Source organism: Bombina bombina, chromosome 2 (genome assembly GCF_027579735.1).
Source record: "Bombina bombina isolate aBomBom1 chromosome 2, aBomBom1.pri, whole genome shotgun sequence".
Taxonomy (NCBI): Eukaryota; Metazoa; Chordata; class Amphibia; order Anura; family Bombinatoridae; genus Bombina; species Bombina bombina.
This window is the reverse complement of record NC_069500.1, coordinates 1,004,914,981-1,004,937,005: the sequence shown is the minus strand read 5'-3', so window position 1 is coordinate 1,004,937,005 and position 22,025 is coordinate 1,004,914,981. Positions and strand designations below refer to the sequence as shown.

Sequence of the window (22,025 nt, the reverse complement as noted above, 5' to 3'; positions counted from 1 at the left end):
ATCGGAACATCATTCTAATGTTAACACTTTGATACCAGCACACAAAGGGGTTAAGACAAATGAACAGTTTGAAAACAAAAATGGTAACAAAATGGTTTATTTACTAATTTAAAAAATATAGCAGATTCTGTGACAGACATGCAAATTAACTGACACCATGAAATAGTTATCATAGTTGGCATAATGTCTGTATATATAAGCATGGTTTTTCAGCAACTACACTAAGGGCCGATGATCTAAAGGTCTCTAGGCTGGCGAGATTATTAAATAATGCTCACCAGTACTTCTATTTCCCTGGTGGAATGAACTAAAGCTACGTTTTACCCTAAAAACAGGGTGTCTCGCTAAGGGGCATAAACTGCATTTTCGTATGTGGAGGACATGGCTACATTTGTATTTTTTTTTGTTTGTTTGTTTTTAAATTTAATTTTTTTTATTGAGGTTGTTAAAAAAATAACAGCATTTAGTAACATATACTTTGAGTACATCAATAATTGTTTAGTTTTTGCATGTAAGTACAATGTAATAAATTAGAATACACAACACTATGTGAAATTTTGAAACTAATACAGCACCATTAACTATAGAACTACTGAACAGTAAGAATAGAACCTCATTTTTTAAGGTATATACGCACCTCCATAACTTTAAAGAGGCCACTCATGGACCCATATAAGCTTAAGTGACTCAGAGGAGGACTTTGTATAAGTCTTACAAATGTGTACTTCAATATGAGAGACACATGGTCAAAGCAACAGAAAAATTGCGGAGATCCAATATCAAAATAGATCTCTATGTATAAATAATCCAACATTAACACCACTTTAGTAGTATGTTTCAGACAATAAAGACAAAGAAGGTAAAATAACACGTGTCAATTATTATATATACCAGACTTCAGAAATTATACTACATAAGAAAGCATATTTGTGTAGAAGTATTAGATTAACTGCGGTTGTTACAAGAGAAACTGCGCTTTATGTAACAAGTAAAATCCAAAAATACTCGGGTACTTATATATGAATTGGTGGGGGGGGGGGGGGCGTTCATCCGGACAGCATGATGGAAAATACTTTAAATATGGATACGGTCTTAGGGGGTTCATATAGAATTGTGCTTTTCTATCTATAAAATTAAGTCAAGCTTTAGATATGAGAAGAGCAGCCTTTTAAGAGATTAATGGAATGAAATATATTACCTCTACATGAAATAGGGTATATGGTTTGAAGGAAGTTTGAGCTATTGTCATATAACTGTTATATTCCGGTAGTAACTTAAGGTTATAGAATTCACTCATATCATAAATGCACACACACACACACACATATATATATATATATATATATAGGGGAGAATATCCATTGAGGCTTCCATAAATATTTGTTTTGTAGATATTGACTGTGAAATTAAATTACTGAACAGGGGCAGAGGTGTAACTAGAGACCACAGGGCCCAGGTGCAAAAATCTAATAAGGGCTATTGGAAGGGGTTATACAAGCATACCTATACAAGAGGAAGTACCCATAGAGTGGTCTCAAGTCTATCCCAGCAAATAGGTATATTAGTCTTTGAAATACTATATAAGTGCCCTGAACATAATAAAAAGTTAGAAATATTATAAGCTATCACCTTAGTTTGTCAGCGTTCTAAAGTGTTTAAAAGAAATGAGAAAATCAACTGGGCCGCACTACCTCCCATAAACAGAGCTTGATAAATAGGCTCCAATGTGTTTAGTGGTCCTTTAAGAAAAACACCTTCCCTCTTCTGTAAAACAAATGAATATTTACCTTTCCCTATTCTCATAGAGTGTTTGTTGCAATTGTTATTCAATTATCAAACACCATCCACCACTTTACTAATATGAAAAAGCCAAGCTGGACTAGAGAAAAAAAAGGCCTTTCCACTGTTTGTTGACAAAATCTCCATTGTATGGCAGAAAATGGTAAGATAAACTGCATAACATTAGGGGCAGGAACATGGAAGGTTTAGGCTTGTGAGGCCTGTTGAGCTTTCTGTTTTTAGTCATGGAAAATCTAATTTTCAGACTTAAATTACCAGAAAATGGGAAAAATAAAGAAAGTGTATAGCAAAGTAGATTTAGTGTGCATAACTATATAACAATCTCAATGTATTTACTGTGCCTTTAAGCTAGATTCACAGTATATAAAAAAAAAACTACAAAAATCTGTGTGACTCTTCCTGTAACTGGTGAAGTGTAACAGTGCAGCTGCTGCATCAGCACAAACATAACAACACTGCACACACACATGCAGCCAGTTTGCACGCATTAGGCAACAAATGTGTATCTTCCTAGTTCCAGGTTGGAGTGAAGAGGGGGGTTTGTTTGTTATGCTTCCCATTCCCTCAGTGCTCTGAGTCGCTAGAGGGAGGCGTGAGCCACAGTACAACTGGAGAAGGAGGAGAGACTCTCACAACCCATTCGCTTGCATACTGAGCACATCTAACCCACATATAACCCTGAGCTCCTTTCCTGGGCTGTCATTATAGGCAGCGGGCGGGAGGTACAGGTTGCAGAGGATTATACAAAAATAACAAAACACATAAACGTATACCCAGATAAGATTGGCTTTTACCCACAACCTACGTTTGCTCTTTTTAGAAGCAAAACCACTGTCTGCTTTGAGCTTGTTTTTGCTACTTTTGTTTTTACAGATCCTTTAAGTAAAAGGGACAAACAGCTTTTACATTGTCTCTGTGTGTTTAGCTGACATATTTATGTTGTCTTCGCTGCCACAGCTGATGCTCAGAAGTGCAACAGGAGCCAGGGAAATATATATTCAGCAAAACAGTGAAAAGTAAAATTGAAAAGCAGTGACCGCAGGAGCCGACCCTGCTTCGTGCAGAGAGGTGGAGAGGAGGAGGAGAGGGGCAACGGGTGAAGGAGGAGGGTAAGCCAGGCATCCTCCCAAGGCTCAGGTTAGGAGCTGCCCTACGCCCTCGTCGTACCTCAGGCTTCAGGCGCTGCCACTTCTCCTGTCTGTCTCTGCACTGCTGTGCGTCCCCCTGCGGCACCCCGACCCTGCACCGACCGAAGAGGAAATCCACTGGAGGAGGAGGAGGCAGCATGGCTTCCACCACTACCTGCACCAGGTTTACAGATGAGTACCAGCTCTTCGAAGAGCTTGGAAAGTAAGCAGTATTAAGTAGCTAATCCTTCTGTTTCCAGTGACTGTTTATGCACTTTACTCATATCAGCATATAAATGAACATTTGTAATACGTAATGTGTGTGTATATGGAGATATATATATATATATATATATATATATATATATATATATATATATATATGTTGTGGTTTTTTTCATCTTGATTGTGATGCTTTTCTTGATTATTATGATTCCCCATCATGTGAATGCACATACAGCCATTGCAAATGTCATACAAATATCTGCGTATTTGTCCAGTACACAATTATCATAAGGCTAGTGATTTGATTTTTTTTCTGTCCACTTGCGGGACAGATGAGTCAGACAGCACATAGAGATGCTTGTGGGAATAAGTGGGCTATATTTCTTTCGTAATATGTAGAATAATTATATGGTGCCTTTAGTATCTCTTCTCCCTTGAAATAGGAAAGTAGGCTAAGAAAATGCTGTAGCTTTCTAAGGTTTACTTAGCAGTTAATATTTTCCTGATTCCCTTTATCTACATTAGTGGAATGTGAGCTGTTTGTTGGACAACGCCTTGGAGACGGTGTAACTGTAATATATTCAGTTTTTATTTTTATTTTAGCAAGATAACGACTTATTTATTTTGCAAAAAAGGGGAAGGTGTCATTCTGAATAGCAATGTGACTGAGAACTCAGCATTACTGTGGGTTCATATCAGATGCAGTAAGGAATACACATAACGGGAGACCCATAACAGATGAATGGTAAAGAGGACAAAGTATTAGCTTAGATGCAAAAAAAAATGTTTTTGCATATGGGGATAGAAAATGATTTAAACTTATTTCAGTATCCTACCCCAGCTTCTGTGTTTATACAGTTGTTGGTGTGTTGCTATGTTTATATGTAAATATCCAAAACTTTGAATAATAATAATATAAAATATACTCATGTTAGCTCATACTAACTCCCACTATGCAGATATTTGTTCTGATATTATGCGTTTCCTGTGTTTTCATACATTTATATATTAAGTGTGTATATACCGATTAAACTATCAAAACCTACAATAATGCTATAGGCATTAGTCAGGAAATCCTCTATAATGCTCCCACATCGTTATCTGAACTGACCGTGTGTGTTTTCAATATATAGCAGATGCAATGTCACTGTATGAGAGCTCCAAATATGAAAGCATGGGGAATCTCTTCAGCCTCAGGATCATATTACATACAGAGTGGGGGCTGCAATAAATGCCAGAGAGGATAGTTCAACTGGAAACAATGGAGATTCTTATTATTATTTTTTATTTATTATTCAAGCCTAATACCTTTTACTAATCCAACACTAAATGTTGAAAAAGGTTCTCTTGGATCCCTGTCTAAATAACCAGAATCCCCAATTTACCTACTTGCTCTGAAGTTGGTTTGTTTGTCCTTTCATTAAATGTATTTATCCTCACAACGTATTTGTCCTGCTGCAATTTGGGTTTGTTTAAAATGATTTATAGTTCATGAAAAGGCTATTGAGAAGAACCCAAATTTTACCTTCATAAGAAATTAGTATTTTGGGGCCTGTGAGTACTTTCCTGGTATAGATACACGCACTGTATTAATATAATCACAGAGAATGTCATAATATAATTATACAGTATATTTCGTTAGGAAGTTATAATTATAGAATTTCCCTGCTTTTTTAAATTTGATTGGAGACTTCAACTCTGCCATTAATTGTTTTTTGCCATTATATTATAATAGTAGTATAAAGAAACAACAATATTCTGGGTCACCCTTTGTCATGCACATTGGGTTCTCCCCTCCTGTCATCTAATGGTCGTGGCCTTGCACTTTCCCTCAGTTGGACATTTTGTTCTCACTATTATTTATAAAGCACCAATATATTTTTACAAGTGCTATGACAACAGGACTGTGGTTACAGATTACCATCATTTACAACCAGACAGGTACACTATGGGGTATAAAGTAACCATATGGTTTATCCCCCATTACATTCCAATATTTGAGACAAAAGGTGAGTGAGCCAGGTGTGTTTTAGGGAATGCTTGGAATTCCTAATCCTTGAGGCAAGAAATTCCAACAAATGAATGTTAGACAAGAAAGAATCCTTTAAACAAGAATAAAGGGAGAAAATAAAAATGTAGGTAGGGAACTATTTGCAAATAGAGAGAGATGTATTAGGGTACACAGTGTTATTGAGGCATTGTAAACATATATTAAAAAACATCATTTTCACATGTCAAAAATATATTGTTTTTTCGCCTAAAAATAAATCAATTAAAAAATTATTCAATTTTAAACCAGTACTGCATTATTGGTTTTGTTCTTCCTACTAATCTTCACTGGCTAATCCTCAAAGCAAAGTGTGGAAAACAGCACCAACAGATATGTGGCTTGTGGGGCACGGAACCCAGGATCTGCCTTATCCTGCAAATACTTCAAGTAGCAAAAAAGATTTGTTCCAGCCACCAATAGTTAAAAAACCTTTATTTCTTCATATAGGGTCTTTTGACAAACCTACAACGTTTCAGACCTGCTATAGGTCCTTAGTCATGTATGACTAAGGACCTATAGCAGGTCTGAAACGTTGTATGTTTGTCAAAAGACCCTATATGAAGAAATAAAGGTTTTTTAACTATTGGTGGCTGGAACAAATCTTTTTTGCTACTTCACTGGCTAATGTCTGCTTCACTGGAGGAGAGGGGCACACCGATGCAAGTTTGTGTGTGTGTATATATGTGTATATATTAAAAAAAAAAAAAAATATATATATATATATAGATCTACATTTTGAAATGTCCTCTTTTTAAAATAAAATAAAAAGTATCTGCAATGCCCTGTTAAGTGCAGTGGCAGGAGTGTAACTAGATCTCTCTGGGCTCAGTGCAAAGGCTATTGTAGGGCCCTCCCATTTCAACTGTGCCCTTTTTGGCTCATTGTACTCACCAGAAGCTGAGTTGGCAGTCACATATAGGATCAAGTGGAGCTGCTTCTCGGTGAATTTAATTCATCCTTCTTCATTGGATAGTCCCCAAGTGAGGATATGCATTTGACACTTGCTCATCATTCCTCTACACATATAAGGGAGTGACCTAATTAGTGATTGCAGGGCCAGAAGGGCCCCCCTAGAGGTGCAGGTCTGGTCTTAATTGAGATCACTGACATCCCTTTAAAGGGATATCAAACCCAAACATTTCCTGCTAATAGAGCATACAATTTTTAACAACTTTCTGATTTTCTTCTATTATCAATTTTTCTTCGTTGTCTTGGTATATTTTGTTGCCAAGCAGGGACAAGGGCTCAGGAGCTTGTATGGCAGCAGTTTTGGTAGAATGTTTTCCATATGCAAATACTAGTGAAAAATTTAAAGTTTAGAATAAACTATGAATTAATTTGTACATTTTCTAGTAATAGAAAAAAAAAAACCAATGGTATTGTAATGATGGGCATATTCTGGCACAGGCAAGGCCTGTGTTGAGTTAATTACAATGTCAAATATCTTCCTGAGATCTAGTGTGAGAGGGAACTTAGTATCTGTAAGAGACTCATTACAGATCAAGGCTGTTAGCTAGTTCAGTCGAGGTGCATGTTTTCTATGAACTCCTAGTCACTGAATGCAACCAAATACTAAAAGACAATACTTTTCTGCACTGGGTAGAAGTAAATGTCAAGCACAAATGTCCCTCCTTACTTCCAGTCCCTAGACAATTTCTCATAATGAAGTAGTGCTAAAGGGTAGAGACACTTCCTAATTGTTAGTTAAAGTGGTGTGTAGGTGTTTCTTATGGAGACCATGACTTCCCCCACACCTCATAGTCAACATTTATTTTTGTCTGAGGGTAAAATGAGCCCTAATGGGGCCCCTGTCTCTGCCCTGTTTTACTCAGAGGGACAACAGAATTCCATGTATCAAATTAGTTATCCCCTATGATGCAGCTGATCACCAAGACAAACTTTTCATGCCAAGCATAATGCAGTTTCTCTTTAAAAGTAGATAAAGTATAAATACTAGACTGCTCTTCTGTGCTAGAGCATTTGTTTTCCGCACTATTGCTTTGCAAAGAACTATGTTTAATCCCTGGGAATGGGTTAAAGGCATAGCAAAATCAGCTCCAGATCAGCTATGTACATATGTTGTCCCTGTTTGGTACAGTGGCTCTGTTCTTTGTGGGGTTTAAACACATTCTATGCAAGCATTATGGCAATAATAAAATGCTGTAGTAAAATAGATCATTTTATCACTCCATTGTGTCCCTTTAAGAGAAGACACCACTATACTGCGTTGTTCACTAACGTAACAAACCACCCATTACAGGATTTGTGCTGCATTACAAGGTGATGAGCATTATGCAGGACTGTACTACAGGAGTATTACATACAGTGTTAGAATAAAGCTTTGTCACTGGGGGAGCAAACGAGTGCTGACGGGCACTGCCCACAGGCTATGCCTTGGTTTGTGCAGGGTCTATTTCAAGGAATACCTAAAGGAAGGTGCCTGGCATGACATTCCTTCAGATCATGGGAGCACAGTCTTGTAGCTTTGTGCATAAAGTGTATGATATTTACAAAGAGTAGGGAGTTAATTTTTAAGTCAGTTTCGTCGCCTTTTGTGAATTTGAGAGACATGATTTCCTGGCAAGTTATATAATGTTCTAGTAAAACTTGGTTAGCAGCTTATATTCATTAAAGGGACAGTTCACTGTAAAATTGTTTTTCCCTAAATGTGTTCCCCAGGACTTGATATACCAATTGCAGCGTATAAAATATGAGAAATTGCTAATTTTGATACTTCTTTTTGCAAAATAAATCTTTGAAGCCATAGGCCATCAAAATAGGCTTGTCTTGTTATCAGATCTGGTTTAACGTATCACTCAAATGTTTCCCTTTCTTATCTCCTGTCTCTGTACAATACTTAGACAAAATGAAAATGAACATTTTTAGAGTGTAGTTTCTTCTGCATGCTGTGTTTATAGTTTCTCAACAGCCTATGTATAAAACAGCTCAGTATAGGTAGGGATACTACAGTCTAAGGCCTAGTTTCCATTGAGGTTGTAAAGTTTTGAAACTGGTGGTAACATACAAATTCTCCATAGACTTTAATGGAGATAAATGTTTTTCCACCGGTTTCCAAACTTTACCACCTCAAATGCCTTTATAAATGCTAAGGAGCTATTTGTAAACAATTTAATAAACTCCAGCAGGTAAAATTGGTAAATGAGAACAAATTTAAGGAAAGTTTTCGGGTAAATTGTCCCTTTTAAGTAATTAGTTTGACACTCTAGTTCTTCAACTCTGTAGGAAATGTCTGTGTTTTTTTTTTTTTCTCACAACCACCTGGGTTTTTCTCGAAAAAAAACCCAGGTGGTTGTGCTGCAACCAGTACATTACTATTGCTCATACTTATCTATGTTTGAACAAGTGTGGTCAGGGATAAGGGACATTAAATACTAAATACATTTTATAAGCATAGCATTGAGGTTCCCCCCTTTTATTTATGAGTTCTGCTGAGTAGAAATCTAGCTTTCACTGCCTTCTAGTGCTGACCTGTTTGCAACTCTCCTTCAGATAACTGCAGTGTAAACTAGGTTCCAAAATGCTGGCACCCATACATGAAATGGATTTAGTGTCCCTTTGACTGGACATGCTTTATGATAAATAATGAGGAGAACATTATACAGTTGTTTGGGTTGGGAAATGGTTATCTGTGCCTAGGACAGCATTAAATCTAATGTTGCTACTTTTTAATATAAAAACACCTGATAATTTATAAAACTTTTTTTCTTTGTTGCCTTGCAGTAGATTATCAGCAGTGTAGATGTTTTAATAGAGATTTAAACTTTTGTTTTCTGCAATTGTTTTCAATAGCGGCTACTGCTTGATTTTTGGAGCAGCCATTCTAGACTTGCTACTAGAGTAGACACATCTGTCCTCTGTCATTTTGCTAAACATATATGTTTTTACAGTTTATCTGAGAATCTCTGCTTAGAATAGTTATGGACAGGGTTAAGATTGTGAAGTTTGCCATTTGCACTTTCTTTCCACAGAATTGGAAAACTGTTCATTTTCAGAGTTGTTGCAATAAGAAAATAAAGAATATTGTGAAGTTGTTTTATTATGTAGCATATGGAAAGTCATAATGAAACATACTTACAATGTAAGCAGTTTTTTAGTTTCACATTTAAAAGCACCAGTCTGCATTAATTTCTGTCAGTGCATGGTGGCTTGCATTTGAGGGCATTCAGAGAATTTTCTGTACCGTTACTGTATAGGTATCAGGAGGTTGTGGTCTGATAACTTCAATCGCGTTTACTGCCGAAGGGAGATGAATTCACTCAGTTACAAGATGTTACTTGTCATATTAGCAGTCAGTCAGATGTACAATATCTTTACCCACTCGTGGCCAGGAACATATTGCTCCCTTTTTTAATGTTTTTTTTTTTTCCTTATTAAATTTGTATTAATTATCAATAACAAGGCAATAAACAGAAATGTTCACATAAAATTAAGAGTGCATATTATGTTTGTAAATTTTCATCTGTTTACTTTTGCAAGTCTCCTGTATCCTTAAAGGCCCCTGTAACTGGCAGTATTGAAATCGATTTCTGTCCATGAATTAAAGGGACAGTTTACTCAAAAATTTTCTCCCCTTTAATTTGTTCCCAATGATCCACTTTACCTGCTGGAGTGTATTAAATTGTTTACAAGTAGCTCCTTTACCCTTATATTGGCATTTGAAATTGTTAATTTAGCATGTGGTATCCCCACCTATTCTGAAAGTTTGTGGCCGCGCGTACCAGCTATAGATAAGCTTTGTAAACACAGCCAGCAGAAGAAATTACACTCCCAGTGTGATAAAGCAGAGATAAGGTAATAAAATGTTGATTTTCCATTGTTCTCTCAAAGTATTGGTGATTGTTTTAAGGACAGATATAAGATAAAGAAGCAGGTATATGTGCACAATGTGATACAGTAATGAGATCTGATTATGCCTACAAGCTCAACCTATTTTATTAGGCTGTGGCTTCAAAACACAAAATCAGAGCTTTAATATACACAAATAAGCCTTAAAAAGCTAATTTTCATAAATTTTTTACTCTGCAGTTGGTAAAAAAAGCAATTGTAAACACATTAAGGGAAAAACTATTTTACAGTATACTGTCCCTTTAACCCAGTTGAATTTACCAGTCTTTGATAAAGAGATTAAATAGGGGAAGGGGTAAAGGAAGGACAAGGGTAGGGATTTGAGGGGAATGGAAGAGGAGACCACAGAATCGGATGATTCTTGCAAGGTTATATCTGTTGTGATGTTCTGTTATTAATGCCTTCTTGGAGCTAAATGGGTGATGAAAGTGATGTGGAGCAACTAGAAGATGTATGTGGTCCTCCCAGAGAAATTTAATTTCTGTAAAGGAGCTGTTTTTGTTATGTTTTCGGTGTCCATATTCTTCTAAAATAAACAATTCTGTTACTTTTTCTTTCCACATGGATTCAGAAGGGGTTATAGCTGATTTTCAGTGGTGTGCTATTAGGGATTTGGCAGCATTTATGCTGATCTGCATTAAATTTAGTCAGTGTTTACAGGGGATTTTTGATAATTTAATAGTTATGCTAGGTGTTAAGGATACGTCCCTATTCCGTTTTTAACTAAAGTTGGCTTCTACCATGTGCCATAATAGTTGTATTTTGTTGCAATGTCACCATATGTGAAACAAACTACCATTGTCTCCACAGCCTATCCAGCATCCTTTAGAAGCTCCTGGATAAATGCAATTTAGCCGGGTCGGAGTCAGATACCATCGAAGGAGCACTTTATAATTGAGCTCTAGATTTTGTGGGGAGGTGGAAGACTTATGGGTTCCAGTAAAGATTTTGTCCAATTCTTTCCTAATTTTTTTTTCTAAATCTCTATGGCATAATCAGTGTGGTTTTCCTGGAGTTTGTAGAAGCTTTCTTGATGAGGAAAAGAGGGTTCTTGACAGCTGTTTAGGCATTCTGATTCGAATAGGGTTAGATCTGATATAAATGGGCATGTGGTGATGAAATGGGATATTTGAGTTACTTTTTGTTTGTAGAGGCGGTATACTGTAAAATTGTTTTCCCTTAATGTGTGTTTCCAATTAATTTTTTTTACCAACTGCAGAGTATAACATGTATGATAATTTGCTTTTTAAGGCTTATATGTGTATATGAGACAGCTGATTTTTTTTTGTTTTGAAGCCACAACCTTATAAAATGGGTTGAGCTTGTCGGTATAATCAGATCTCCTTACTTTATGACATAGTGTACATATACATGATTCTTTATCTTATATCTGTCCCTAAACCAATACTTGGAGAGAACAATGGAAAATTAACATTGTATTACCTTATCTCTTCTATACCGAACTGGGTATCTATATCTATAGCTTGGACCTAAGGCCAGAAACTTTTAGAATAGGAGGGGATACCAAGGCTAAATCAACTATTTGAAATGCCAATATAAGGATAAAGGAAATGATTGTAAACAATTTAATACACTCCAGCAGGTGAAGTGGATCATTGGTAACAAATTAAAGGGGAGATTATTATTATTTTTATTTTTTTGTAGTAAACTGTCCCTTTTAAGTCAATTGCTAAAACTCTCTTTGCTACGGTCACACAATCTCTCTTTCCTAATTAGTTTGCCTCCCTCAAGAAAATTGAGTAGTGTGATTCCACTCTTTCATTTATTATATCCCTTATCTAACCCACACCAGTTCTGCATTAAGAGGAATTGGGAACATTGGGGTACGGATGGATGATAATGTTACAATTTAAATGTGTAATCTTATTCCATTAATGAAAATGGTGTCTATGGGGGTCTTAATTCTTATGGTACCCAGCAGAGAGAGACGACATTGGGAGTTCTCAGAATATATGTCTAAGGATTTGGCATCGCCAACATCTTTCATCTCTCTGTCAGATCTATACAGGGTTTTCCTGTTTATTCGATGATTACTTTCCCCCCCACCATATGAGTCAATTGTCCTCTGTAGTTATTTGTCCCAGTTAGGTAGGTTTATTGGAAAGGGATTGAAGAATATATAACATTTTTGGGAGGGTTTTTTTTTTTATTTATTATAATATACGACCCCACCATGAGATGGGCTTAACACACTCTTGTAGGTCTTTATGTATATTGCGTGGTAGAAAAGCATAGTTCCTTTCAAAAAGTGTTTGTGTTGGGGGAGATGGAAGGTGCCTAAATATTTTACCGCGTCAATTTGTAAACGCAAAGGGCAAATTATACAGAGTTGATCAAATTCTGTTTTCGGAAGTTGGTAACATTTTCTGAAAAAGGCAAGCTGCCTGAGGATTTCTGGTATTGAGCTTTTAGGTGATGGTTAATAGTATGTCATCCTCATACATAGCAATTTAAGTCATGTGGTCCCATTGCTACACCCCTAATGTCTTCATTCGTTCTTATATATGAGGCTTACACTTCCATAAAATAGGGGGTATTCCTGGCGGGTACCATTTTTGATTGAGGTTGATAGGGTTCCGTTGGCTTTAAAGGGACAGTCTACACCATTATATTTATTTTTTAGCAAGATAGATAATCCCTTTATTACCCATGCCCCAGTTTTGCATAACCAACACAGTTATATTAATATATTTTTTACCTCTGTGATTACCTTGTATCTAAGGACTAAGAAATTAGCATATGACCTACCTAAGTTTAGCTTTCAACTAACAATACCAAGAGAGCAAAGCAAAATTGGTGATAAAAGTAAATTGGGAAGTTGTTTAAAATTACATGACCTATCTGAATCATAAAAGTTTATTTTTGACTAGACTGTCCCTTTAACTTTTGCCATGTGGATGAGTATAAACTGAAGATGCGCCGAATCATAACCTATCCAAAACCAAAAACCTTTAATGTTGCTTCAAGTAATTTCTAGATAATACGGTCAATGGCTTTTTCCATGTTGGTAGCAATTTAAGAGACCGATTTTTAAGTTGCTGAATTTAGCCTGTGCTGTCAGGGTAAGTGCCTGTATAGTATTGTCTCTCACTTCCCGACGCGGAACAAAGCCCGCCTGTTCGGCATGAATCAGGTCTGTAAGAACTGTATTTATACTTCTGGATAGTATTTATACCAACATTTTTGTCAGAATTCATGAGTAAAATGGGTCTACTCTATGGTTATCTGGGTCCTCGGGGGTCCTGTCTGTCTTTAATATGACTGAGATGTGTGCCTCTTGCATTGTCAGTGGTAATTTGTCACCTTTTATCTATTGTCAGGAATAAAGATAGCAAGTGGGGCGATAACTGCTCTTTTTACTTTTCATAGTAGCTGTTGGAAAAGCCATTGGGACTCAGACTTTTCCCGGACGGAAGGTCTTTAATGACTTAGACTATTTGTGATATGGTAATTGGGTTATCTAAGGTTTTCTTTTGGGACGGATTGAGCTTATTCAATTTTGCCCCTTATTTTTTCATCTGACCAATATGTGAGGGGGCAGGTATCTTCTGGAAGATTATAGAGAAGGGAAGTATAAGTGGCTAGGTCCTTAGGCTCAGTTTTGTGTTGGACCACTCATATTGATATTCTCGAACTACAAGTCTGAACAGATTTATCAAAGGTCTTTTTTTTTAGTATAGCTTTTTCTTTTATGCATTCACGTCTGACAATGGCCTTATGGGCCTCCCAGAGGGTGAGGGGTGATGCTTCCGAGAGAGCATTGTATAAAAAATATTCTCTAATGGACTTGGTTATCTTTTTGGAATGCTGGTGAATGATGTAAGATGTCATCAAATTTCCACACATAGGGTATAATTGGAGAGTTTGACCATTCTAGTGTTATGGATATTGGCATATGATCAGACCATACTGTGCGACCAATACCTGAGTCTCTACTAATTGTAAGTTCATGTGATCTATGAATATAGTTGATGCGAGAATGTTGGGACCAAGGATTCAAATAAAAAGTATAATTACGTTGGGAAGGGGTGTTGTATTCTCCTTATTTCTATTATCCCTAGCTGTCTGATAAGTTGGGTGGCCTGGATGTTGGATTAGTTTTTGTGGAGGAGGAGTCAATAGTAGGCTCTATTACCAGATTACAATTTCCCCAATAATCAGGGAACCTTTCTTATGTTCTAAAATTAGAAAAAGGAGTTTTATACAAAAGGAGATTCTCTTAGAGTTTTGGGTGTAAACATTCACTAGTGTGACAGGGCGGTTAAATAGTAGTCCTATTAGAATCAATATTCTACCAGTTACATCTATTATCTTATTTAAAAGTTGAAATATAACTTTTTTTGTGTGAAATAAAATACCTACTCCATTTTTCTTTTAATCAGAGGAATGGAAATACCCTATTGTAAACGTTTTTGACGTGAACTTAGCTTCAGTGTCTCTGAATAAGTCTCTCCTGAACAGAAAAAAATGATAGTCTCCTTGTTTACCAAACTATTGCAATGCTATCAACCTTTTCGTGGGGGAATTTAGGCTCTCTGTATTTTGTGAGAGGATGTGTATAGTGTGGTTATCGATGATTATTATATATTTTTTTTTATTTAGTATAGATTTCAAAACATTATGAACCGTTCAGACAATAAATTGACAGTAAATACTTGAGAATTTTATATGAACTTTAATTATATGTAATAAAACAACTTTGCAGTATACTTTGCAAAGTATAAATGCACTCTGCAGACTTCTCTAAGCCTATAATATGTTTTTCACTGGATTTAGCAAATGCTATATACTGGTACAAAAACCCTTCATCCAAACTGCTTGAAGAAGAAAAGTTTGGGATTTTGAAATATTTGTATATTTGCTTCTATAAAGTAAACAACACAATAATTTAATTTAGGCAATTTATTGTGATTAGGGGGCGGGCTTTAGTATATCTTAATATAAAGCTTATACACACAACCTATAGGTAGTGTTTATATCATTTTCAATACTTTTGTATCTAGTACCCTTAAATAGATAGTACAGTACTGTAATCATACTGGTAATAGTTATCGACTAGCAGCATATGCATTTTACAACTCAAAACCAAAGCGGAGAAGATTGTGACTTACTGCTGGGGTAATTATGTATTTTTTAGTCATTTTATTTAAAAAAAAAAAAAAAAAAATTAAATGAAAGTCTGGATTGTGGAATAATTCTGTATTTGGGGATTTGTACCTGTACTAATATAATAAGTGTGATTAGCGTTATCCTCCACTGACTCAAGCCCCTATAGGCTCCTCCAAATAAGGCAAATTGTAGGTGGAGTTTGGCTGTTAGTGAGAGTAGGACTTGTCAATCACCTCGGTTAAATTAATTGGTGGTGATTTTCATCCGCCAACTCTTAAAGGGACACTGAACCCAAATTTTTTCTTTTGTGATTCAGATAGAGCATGACATTTTAAGCAACTTTCTAATTTACTCCTATTATCAAATGTTCTTTATTCTCTTGGTATCTTTATTTGAAATGCAAGAATCTAAGTTTAGATGCCGGCCCATTTTTGGTGAACAACCTGGGTTGTCCTTGCTGATTGGTGGAAAAAAATCATCCACCAATAAAAAAAGGGCTGTCCAGAGTTCTTAACCCAAAAAAGCTTAGATGGCTTTTTTTTCAAATAAAGATAGCAAGAGAACGAAGAAAAATTGATAATAGGAGTAAATTAGAAAGTTGCTTAAAATTGCATGCTCTATCTGAATCACAAAAGAAAAAAATTGGGTTTAGTGTCCCTTTAAGATGGCGGAGTGGGTTTATGTAGCAGCAGATTAAAGATCAGGACTTTTTGCGGCCAATGATAAATTAAGCCCACTGTGTAAGTCACTGTTTTCAAAACATTTCATTTAAAATGTTTGGTTTTACCATTCATTTAACCCCCCCCCCCCCAAAAAAAAAAAAAGGGATTTGATACATATGTTTTCCAGTCAAAATTAGGAATTGAAAATAAGAAAATTCTGTTTTTTTTGTTTTTTTGTTTGTCGTTTTGAACCATCCCACAGAAACAAGTTTTACTCAAATTATATAATTCAATATTAGACCTTTTCTCAAACTATATGCAATTCTGATTTCAGAGAAGGGCAATTCAAGTCATCTGGACATTGTACATGTTCCTATCTCTGACTACAAAGTCACAGGCAGGTTAGGCTAATTACAGCCCCTGCTGCTAGTTTGTCACAGACAGGACTACTTGCCAAGCTGGGGCAGTGGGAAGAATTCCAGCACCCTTTCTACTGTTACTTTTTACAAATCTTTACCAGGACATAAGAACCACCCCAAATTAATCTCCAAATCTTGCATATATTACACCAAAAATTTATAGTTGCTGTATAACCTTTATATTCATGGTGTCTCAGGCTAACCCTAAATTATATGATTTAAATAATGCTGCACTATACTGATTACTAGGAATGTGCAGAAGTAATCAGCAGCTCATGCCCTTCAGATATTTTTGTTGCCGCTTCGATTCCTGTGAAAAATCCCCAGACTTAGATATGTGCAAATCCAGATCTTAGAGTGGGGATCTTTTACAAGAATCAAGCTGGCTACGAAAATATCTGAAGGGCACGAGCCGCTGATTACTTCCACATTCGGATCCTCACGAAGGAAATGCACATCCCTACTACTTGTTCTAGCCAGGCATATTTTGATCCTTGGATATTTTCTTTAGTCAGCAACACAAATATATGTGCATATGTATAATGGTAATGAGCTCTGGGAAGAATTATTGGTATTTCTTTTTTTTTTCTATGTATACAGAACAGGAAATTGTAAGTTGCACTCACTATTGTTTTTCACAGAGGTTATATATGCTGTGCATCTGGGTTTTTTTGTTTTCTGTTGTGCAGAGGTGAATTGTCTGGTATTTCGGAGATGGACTGTCTTAGCAGAATCAGATCTGCTCCTCTGTGAAAGACATAGTGAGCTAAAAGAGACTGCCCCTGAGTGCCACTGGCCTTGCAAACAAACAAGGAAATGTTTCCAGATTTTGTTCTATCTCAGTTGAGGGTGTCTCTCAATTGTCTTTTTTCTGTTTTTTTAATGTGACTGGATACTTTCAGTGTGTTCTGTGTCTTCCAGCAGGGGTTGGCTTTCTTTGAGGTTGGAGTCACCTCCCTTACCACCACCTGTAATTTATTTACATGTGCCTGTAAAAGTTGTATTTTTTTTTAAATAATTTTGAGCTGCAGGTGTTAGACAGTGAGGATCACGTCGATAGTGCCTTGTTCTCTCGGCACAAGTGGTTTTCCCTCTAAAAGCTTAAAGGGGCAGTAACGTCAAAATTAAACTTTCATGATTCAGAGCATATGGTTTAAAATAACTTTCCAATTTACTTATATTGTCAAAATTGCTTTGTTCGTTTAATATCCTTTGTTGAAGTGTAAAGCTAGGTAGGCTGATAGGTGCTCTAGAGCGTGCACGTGTCTATGGCAGCAGTGTTTATATCCAAGTATAACATTGCTATAAACAATGTTGCAAACACTGCTGCCAGATGACTAGACACATGCACGCCCCCGAGTTCACCTAAGATTACTCTTTAGCAAAGGATACCAATAGAACTAAGCAAAATTGATAACTGAAGCAAACTAGAAAGTTATTTAAAATTCCATGCTGTATCCTAACCATTGAAGCTTAGTTTTGACTTAACTGTCCCTTTTAACATAAACACATACACAATAAAACAAAAATCAATGCATTAGTGCATCAGCGAGACTAAATAACTTTTTCTGTCCTGAATGAATCTACATTTTCTTGTTTAGAGGCGTGTCCCTCTACACCTGTAAAGCAGAGGCAGTTCTAGTGAGGTTCAGTAGGAAGGACAAAACTGATACCAATAAAGTTTTTAACCTTAATTTAATCGGCTTTTTCCTAACCTTTTATTTTAGCATGCATAAAGATTTTTGAGTACCATGTCTCCTTAAAAGGACATTAAACACTTTGAGATGGTAATATAAAATGATAAATTGTATATAATAAAACAACTCTGCAATATATTTTCATTATTTGTTTTGTCCTCTTTGCCTGTAATTCTATTCTGAAATTGTGAGCTTTTCAGTTCCTGTTAGAAATGGAAGTGTAGAACACTGTTAAATCCAGCACAACCATTGGCTGCACACTCTAGTGACCTATTTATAACTGACCCTAATTGGCCACATCAGAGAAGGTAACACAAGTTACAACATGGCAGCTCCCAGTGTTTTATAGACACTAAAACTTTACACTTATTTTGTCACTTTTTAAACAACTAATGAAACTTTAAAAAATACATCTACATGTTAGTCATGGACTAATCTTTTCTATGAATGCATCATTCTATCTAGCATGTATTTAGTGTTTAATGTCCCTTTTAATATAGAAAAAACGTAGAGTTCCACAGCACCACTATGTTCAATCTTATTTTATTAACATAGTATAAAAAACATGCAACGTTTTGGGCCCCAGTGGCCTTAATCATGCATATGTTATACACGTTTCAGCCTTCAATTTATAGGCCTAACAATTATTCCAATCAGGTGGCCAAAAGACATGTTACCAATGTCTCTTTAATACATAGGTAAAGTCCCACTCCAGAGCTGCTTTGCAGGGGTTAAACATATTGTAACCTGAGCTTTTCAATGTAAAACGTATGTGCTCTAATGCATTGACTCTTCGGCCAGTCATGTAATCAATGTACATTTTGCATGCACTGCTGTGAAACTTCAGACCGCATTATGTAGCCATATGATAAACGTTTGTTACATTTCTGTGTGTATACTGAGAGGTTGTGTCATTTATATTGCAGGGGAGCATTCTCTGTTGTGAGAAGATGCATGAAGATTACCACAGGACAAGAGTATGCTGCCAAAATTATCAACACCAAGAAACTTTCTGCAAGAGGTAGGAGTTAAACAAGAAAAATGTATTTTTTTTTATTCTAATCTTGCATACATGAAGATGGCTTTAATGCACTGCAACTATTTTATTATTGTATGCTTGAAGCATAAGTCTATTTTATATTCCATAAAAATGCTTGTGGTAAACAGACATGAAAGTGAAAGTAAAGAGACATCATGTCTAGTAAAAAAACAATATCATTTATTTATTTTAACTATACCTTATGTCATTTTAAAACTGAAATTACTGTTTTTCCACTCACCCAGAAAGGATAGTTGTATACTGCAGGATTCATAAACTTTACCTTTAAAGGGACATGAAACCATCATATTTTTCTTCATGATTCACATAGAGCATGCAAACTTTCCAATGTATTTCTATAATCTAATTTGTATTCTCTGTTGTTACTTAGGTAGGCTTAGAAGCTGCTGATTGGTGGCTGCACATTTATGCCTTTTGTAATTGGCCTTTAGCTAGCTCCCAGTAGTGCATTCCTACTTAATCACAGGATACCAAGAGAATAAAGCAAATTAGATAATAGAAGTAAACTTTGTTAAAATTGTATAATCTATCTGAATCGTGAAATGAAAATGTTGGCTTTCATGTCCATCTAACCCCTTCAACTACCGTGAATTTCAGAGAGCTCGTCCAAAATACTGGAGAATTTAAACATTTTTGCTATCACTCCATTTAAACAGAAATAGAGCCTTGTTTTATTTATATATATATATATATATATATATATATATATATATATATATATATATATATATATATTGTATTGATTTAGCCCCTTTTTTGCATATTTTGTGCCACCATTTCACTGCCAAACGTGATATTATTGATATATAAAGTACAAAGGAGGATGCAGGAATTGTGGAACGTTAAAAATCCATATCTTTATTCAAATTCGGATAAAATCCATAACACCAAGACACAGTAAACAATAAAAAGCAGGATGGCTTGACTAGTTTCGGCGTATTGCCGTAATATTATATTATATTCCAAAATTCAGCACTCTCTGTTCCTGGTGTTCAACTGCGGGGTGCCATCTAGTAAGTATTTAGAATGATTAGTCCAAAATGATAAATAACCCCCGTCTTCAGACTCCTGTGAGAATAACAAGTGAAAAGTGTAACTTACCAGGACGAGTGTTTATAAGGAAGTGTCTAGGTGTTGAAAAAAACGCCACCGGCCTTCACGCTGCGGCGCCTGAGCCATACCCGTAAGTGGGTCTCATGATGTCGCCTCGCAAACGCTGGCGGTGGAAGAACCGCCCTTGTGCGTCAAGACAAAGAAGTTTGGACTTAGTGCGCAAGTGTAATACTAGTATATAATGTGGTAAGACGTGCTTAAAATAAATGTCATTAATGGTACACCATCTGTCGTATGTAAAGAAAATGTTTAAACAGTTGGAAAATGTGCATATCGGAATATACCATAGTGAATATATTGTGATAAAAAGTGCATAGTAAAGTACATAATAAAAGGTACAGAGTAAAAAGTACAGGGAGGGCAGTGTACTGGCTAGAAATACAAGCTCCAAATTAACGGCATAGTGAGGGAATAGTGGCCATATTAAGGAAATATATATATAAGGTATATAGATGGCCATATACATAACAATAAGTACCATAATAGAACTTATAAATTAGTATAAATTAATATGTAGACAGGATGGTGTTATATATTGCCCATTACTGCGGCATTTGTATAAGGGAATGATCATATGTAGAAGAGGCATAATGATATAGGGGTCAATTTTCTACTATAAAAGAATATTACTGAATAGTCCTAAATGCTAAGGGTATAATATGGGAGATTTGTAAAGTTCTCATTTCTTTGTTATAAGAGGACTTATGGTGAAGTCGCAGAGGAATTATAGGTAACTATGCCAATCCATGTTGGTGTTAAGTCCCCTAGGTATGAGTGTTTCTAATTCAAAAGTCCATCTTGCTTTCAGTTGGAGAAGGAGCTTGCTCTGATTTCCTCGGGCATCGGGAACATGATCAGTTAGTATATACTTCAGATCTTTAACCGTGTGACCTGCTTGTAAAAAATGCTGTGCCACCGATTGGTCGGTAGTACCCTTTTCGATGGCCGTTCTTATAGATGACCTGTGATTGGCCATCCTGGTTTAGAGGTCATCCGAGGTCTTTCCCACATAGAATAATACACAAATACAGTGGAGTAAGTACACCACGTGGGTGGTGGTGCAGGTCATTCCATGTTTATGGTGATATTTCCATCTACTGTGCGGATGGGTAAAATAAGGGCCTGCTATGAGGCCATTGCAGGTGGTACAGCCTGTAAATTTGAAACAACCAAGTTTTTTGGATTTTAACCAAGTTGTTTTCTCATAACAGTGGGCGGGGTCTGTATGTACCATCCAATCACTAAGTGATCTGAGGTAATAATCTGCCAGTTTTTTCTGAGGCTGTTCCCTGCTTGTCGTGTGTAAGTGGTAGAGAATGTAAGTCTAGACTGTTGTGGTGTTGCTTGATTCTCCAATACTGTTGTCTCTAGGTTCTGTTTCACCTGGGCAAGTGTTTTTCCTGGATATCCTCTTTCCAAAAACCTATAGGTCATTTCATCTGGTTGTTGGTTAAGGTTTTGTACTTCCGTATTATTCCTCATCACCCTCTTATATTGTGAGTTGGGTAGTGCCCTTTTTAATTATGGAGGATGGCAACTAGTATAGTGCAAGAGGGAGTTTCTGTCTGTCATTTTCCTAAACAACGTTGACTGTAATCCATCAGGTCCTTTATATAGACGAAGATCCAGATAGTCAATAGAGGAGAGATTATAATTCATCTTGAATTGAATGGCTGAAGATACTGTATTAGGTTTTTCAAACCATGATATTAATCCCTCTTCAGTACCTCGCCAGATCAATATCAAGTAGTCTATATAGCGCTTGGATAGTAAGATTCTCATGTCATTGAAAAGGTCTGTATCTTGCGTCTCAAATTGCACAATAAATTGACGTAGGATGGGTCCACATTGGACCCCATCACCATCCCAGAGAGCT

General features: G+C 36.2%; 1 protein-coding gene across 1 annotated transcript in view; it reads left to right on the top strand.

Moving 5' to 3' along the window:
• Window positions 1–2,391: 2,391 nt before the first annotated feature.
• Window positions 2,392–22,025, top strand: part of CAMK2D (calcium/calmodulin dependent protein kinase II delta) — a 738,893-nt gene continuing 719,259 nt past the window's right edge. The window contains exons 1-2 of the mRNA XM_053703586.1: window positions 2,392–3,150; window positions 18,903–18,997. Of these exons, the coding sequence (XP_053559561.1) occupies window positions 3,086–3,150; window positions 18,903–18,997 (160 nt within the window). The 5' untranslated portion in view covers window positions 2,392–3,085. The remainder of the gene's footprint in view (window positions 3,151–18,902; window positions 18,998–22,025) is intronic.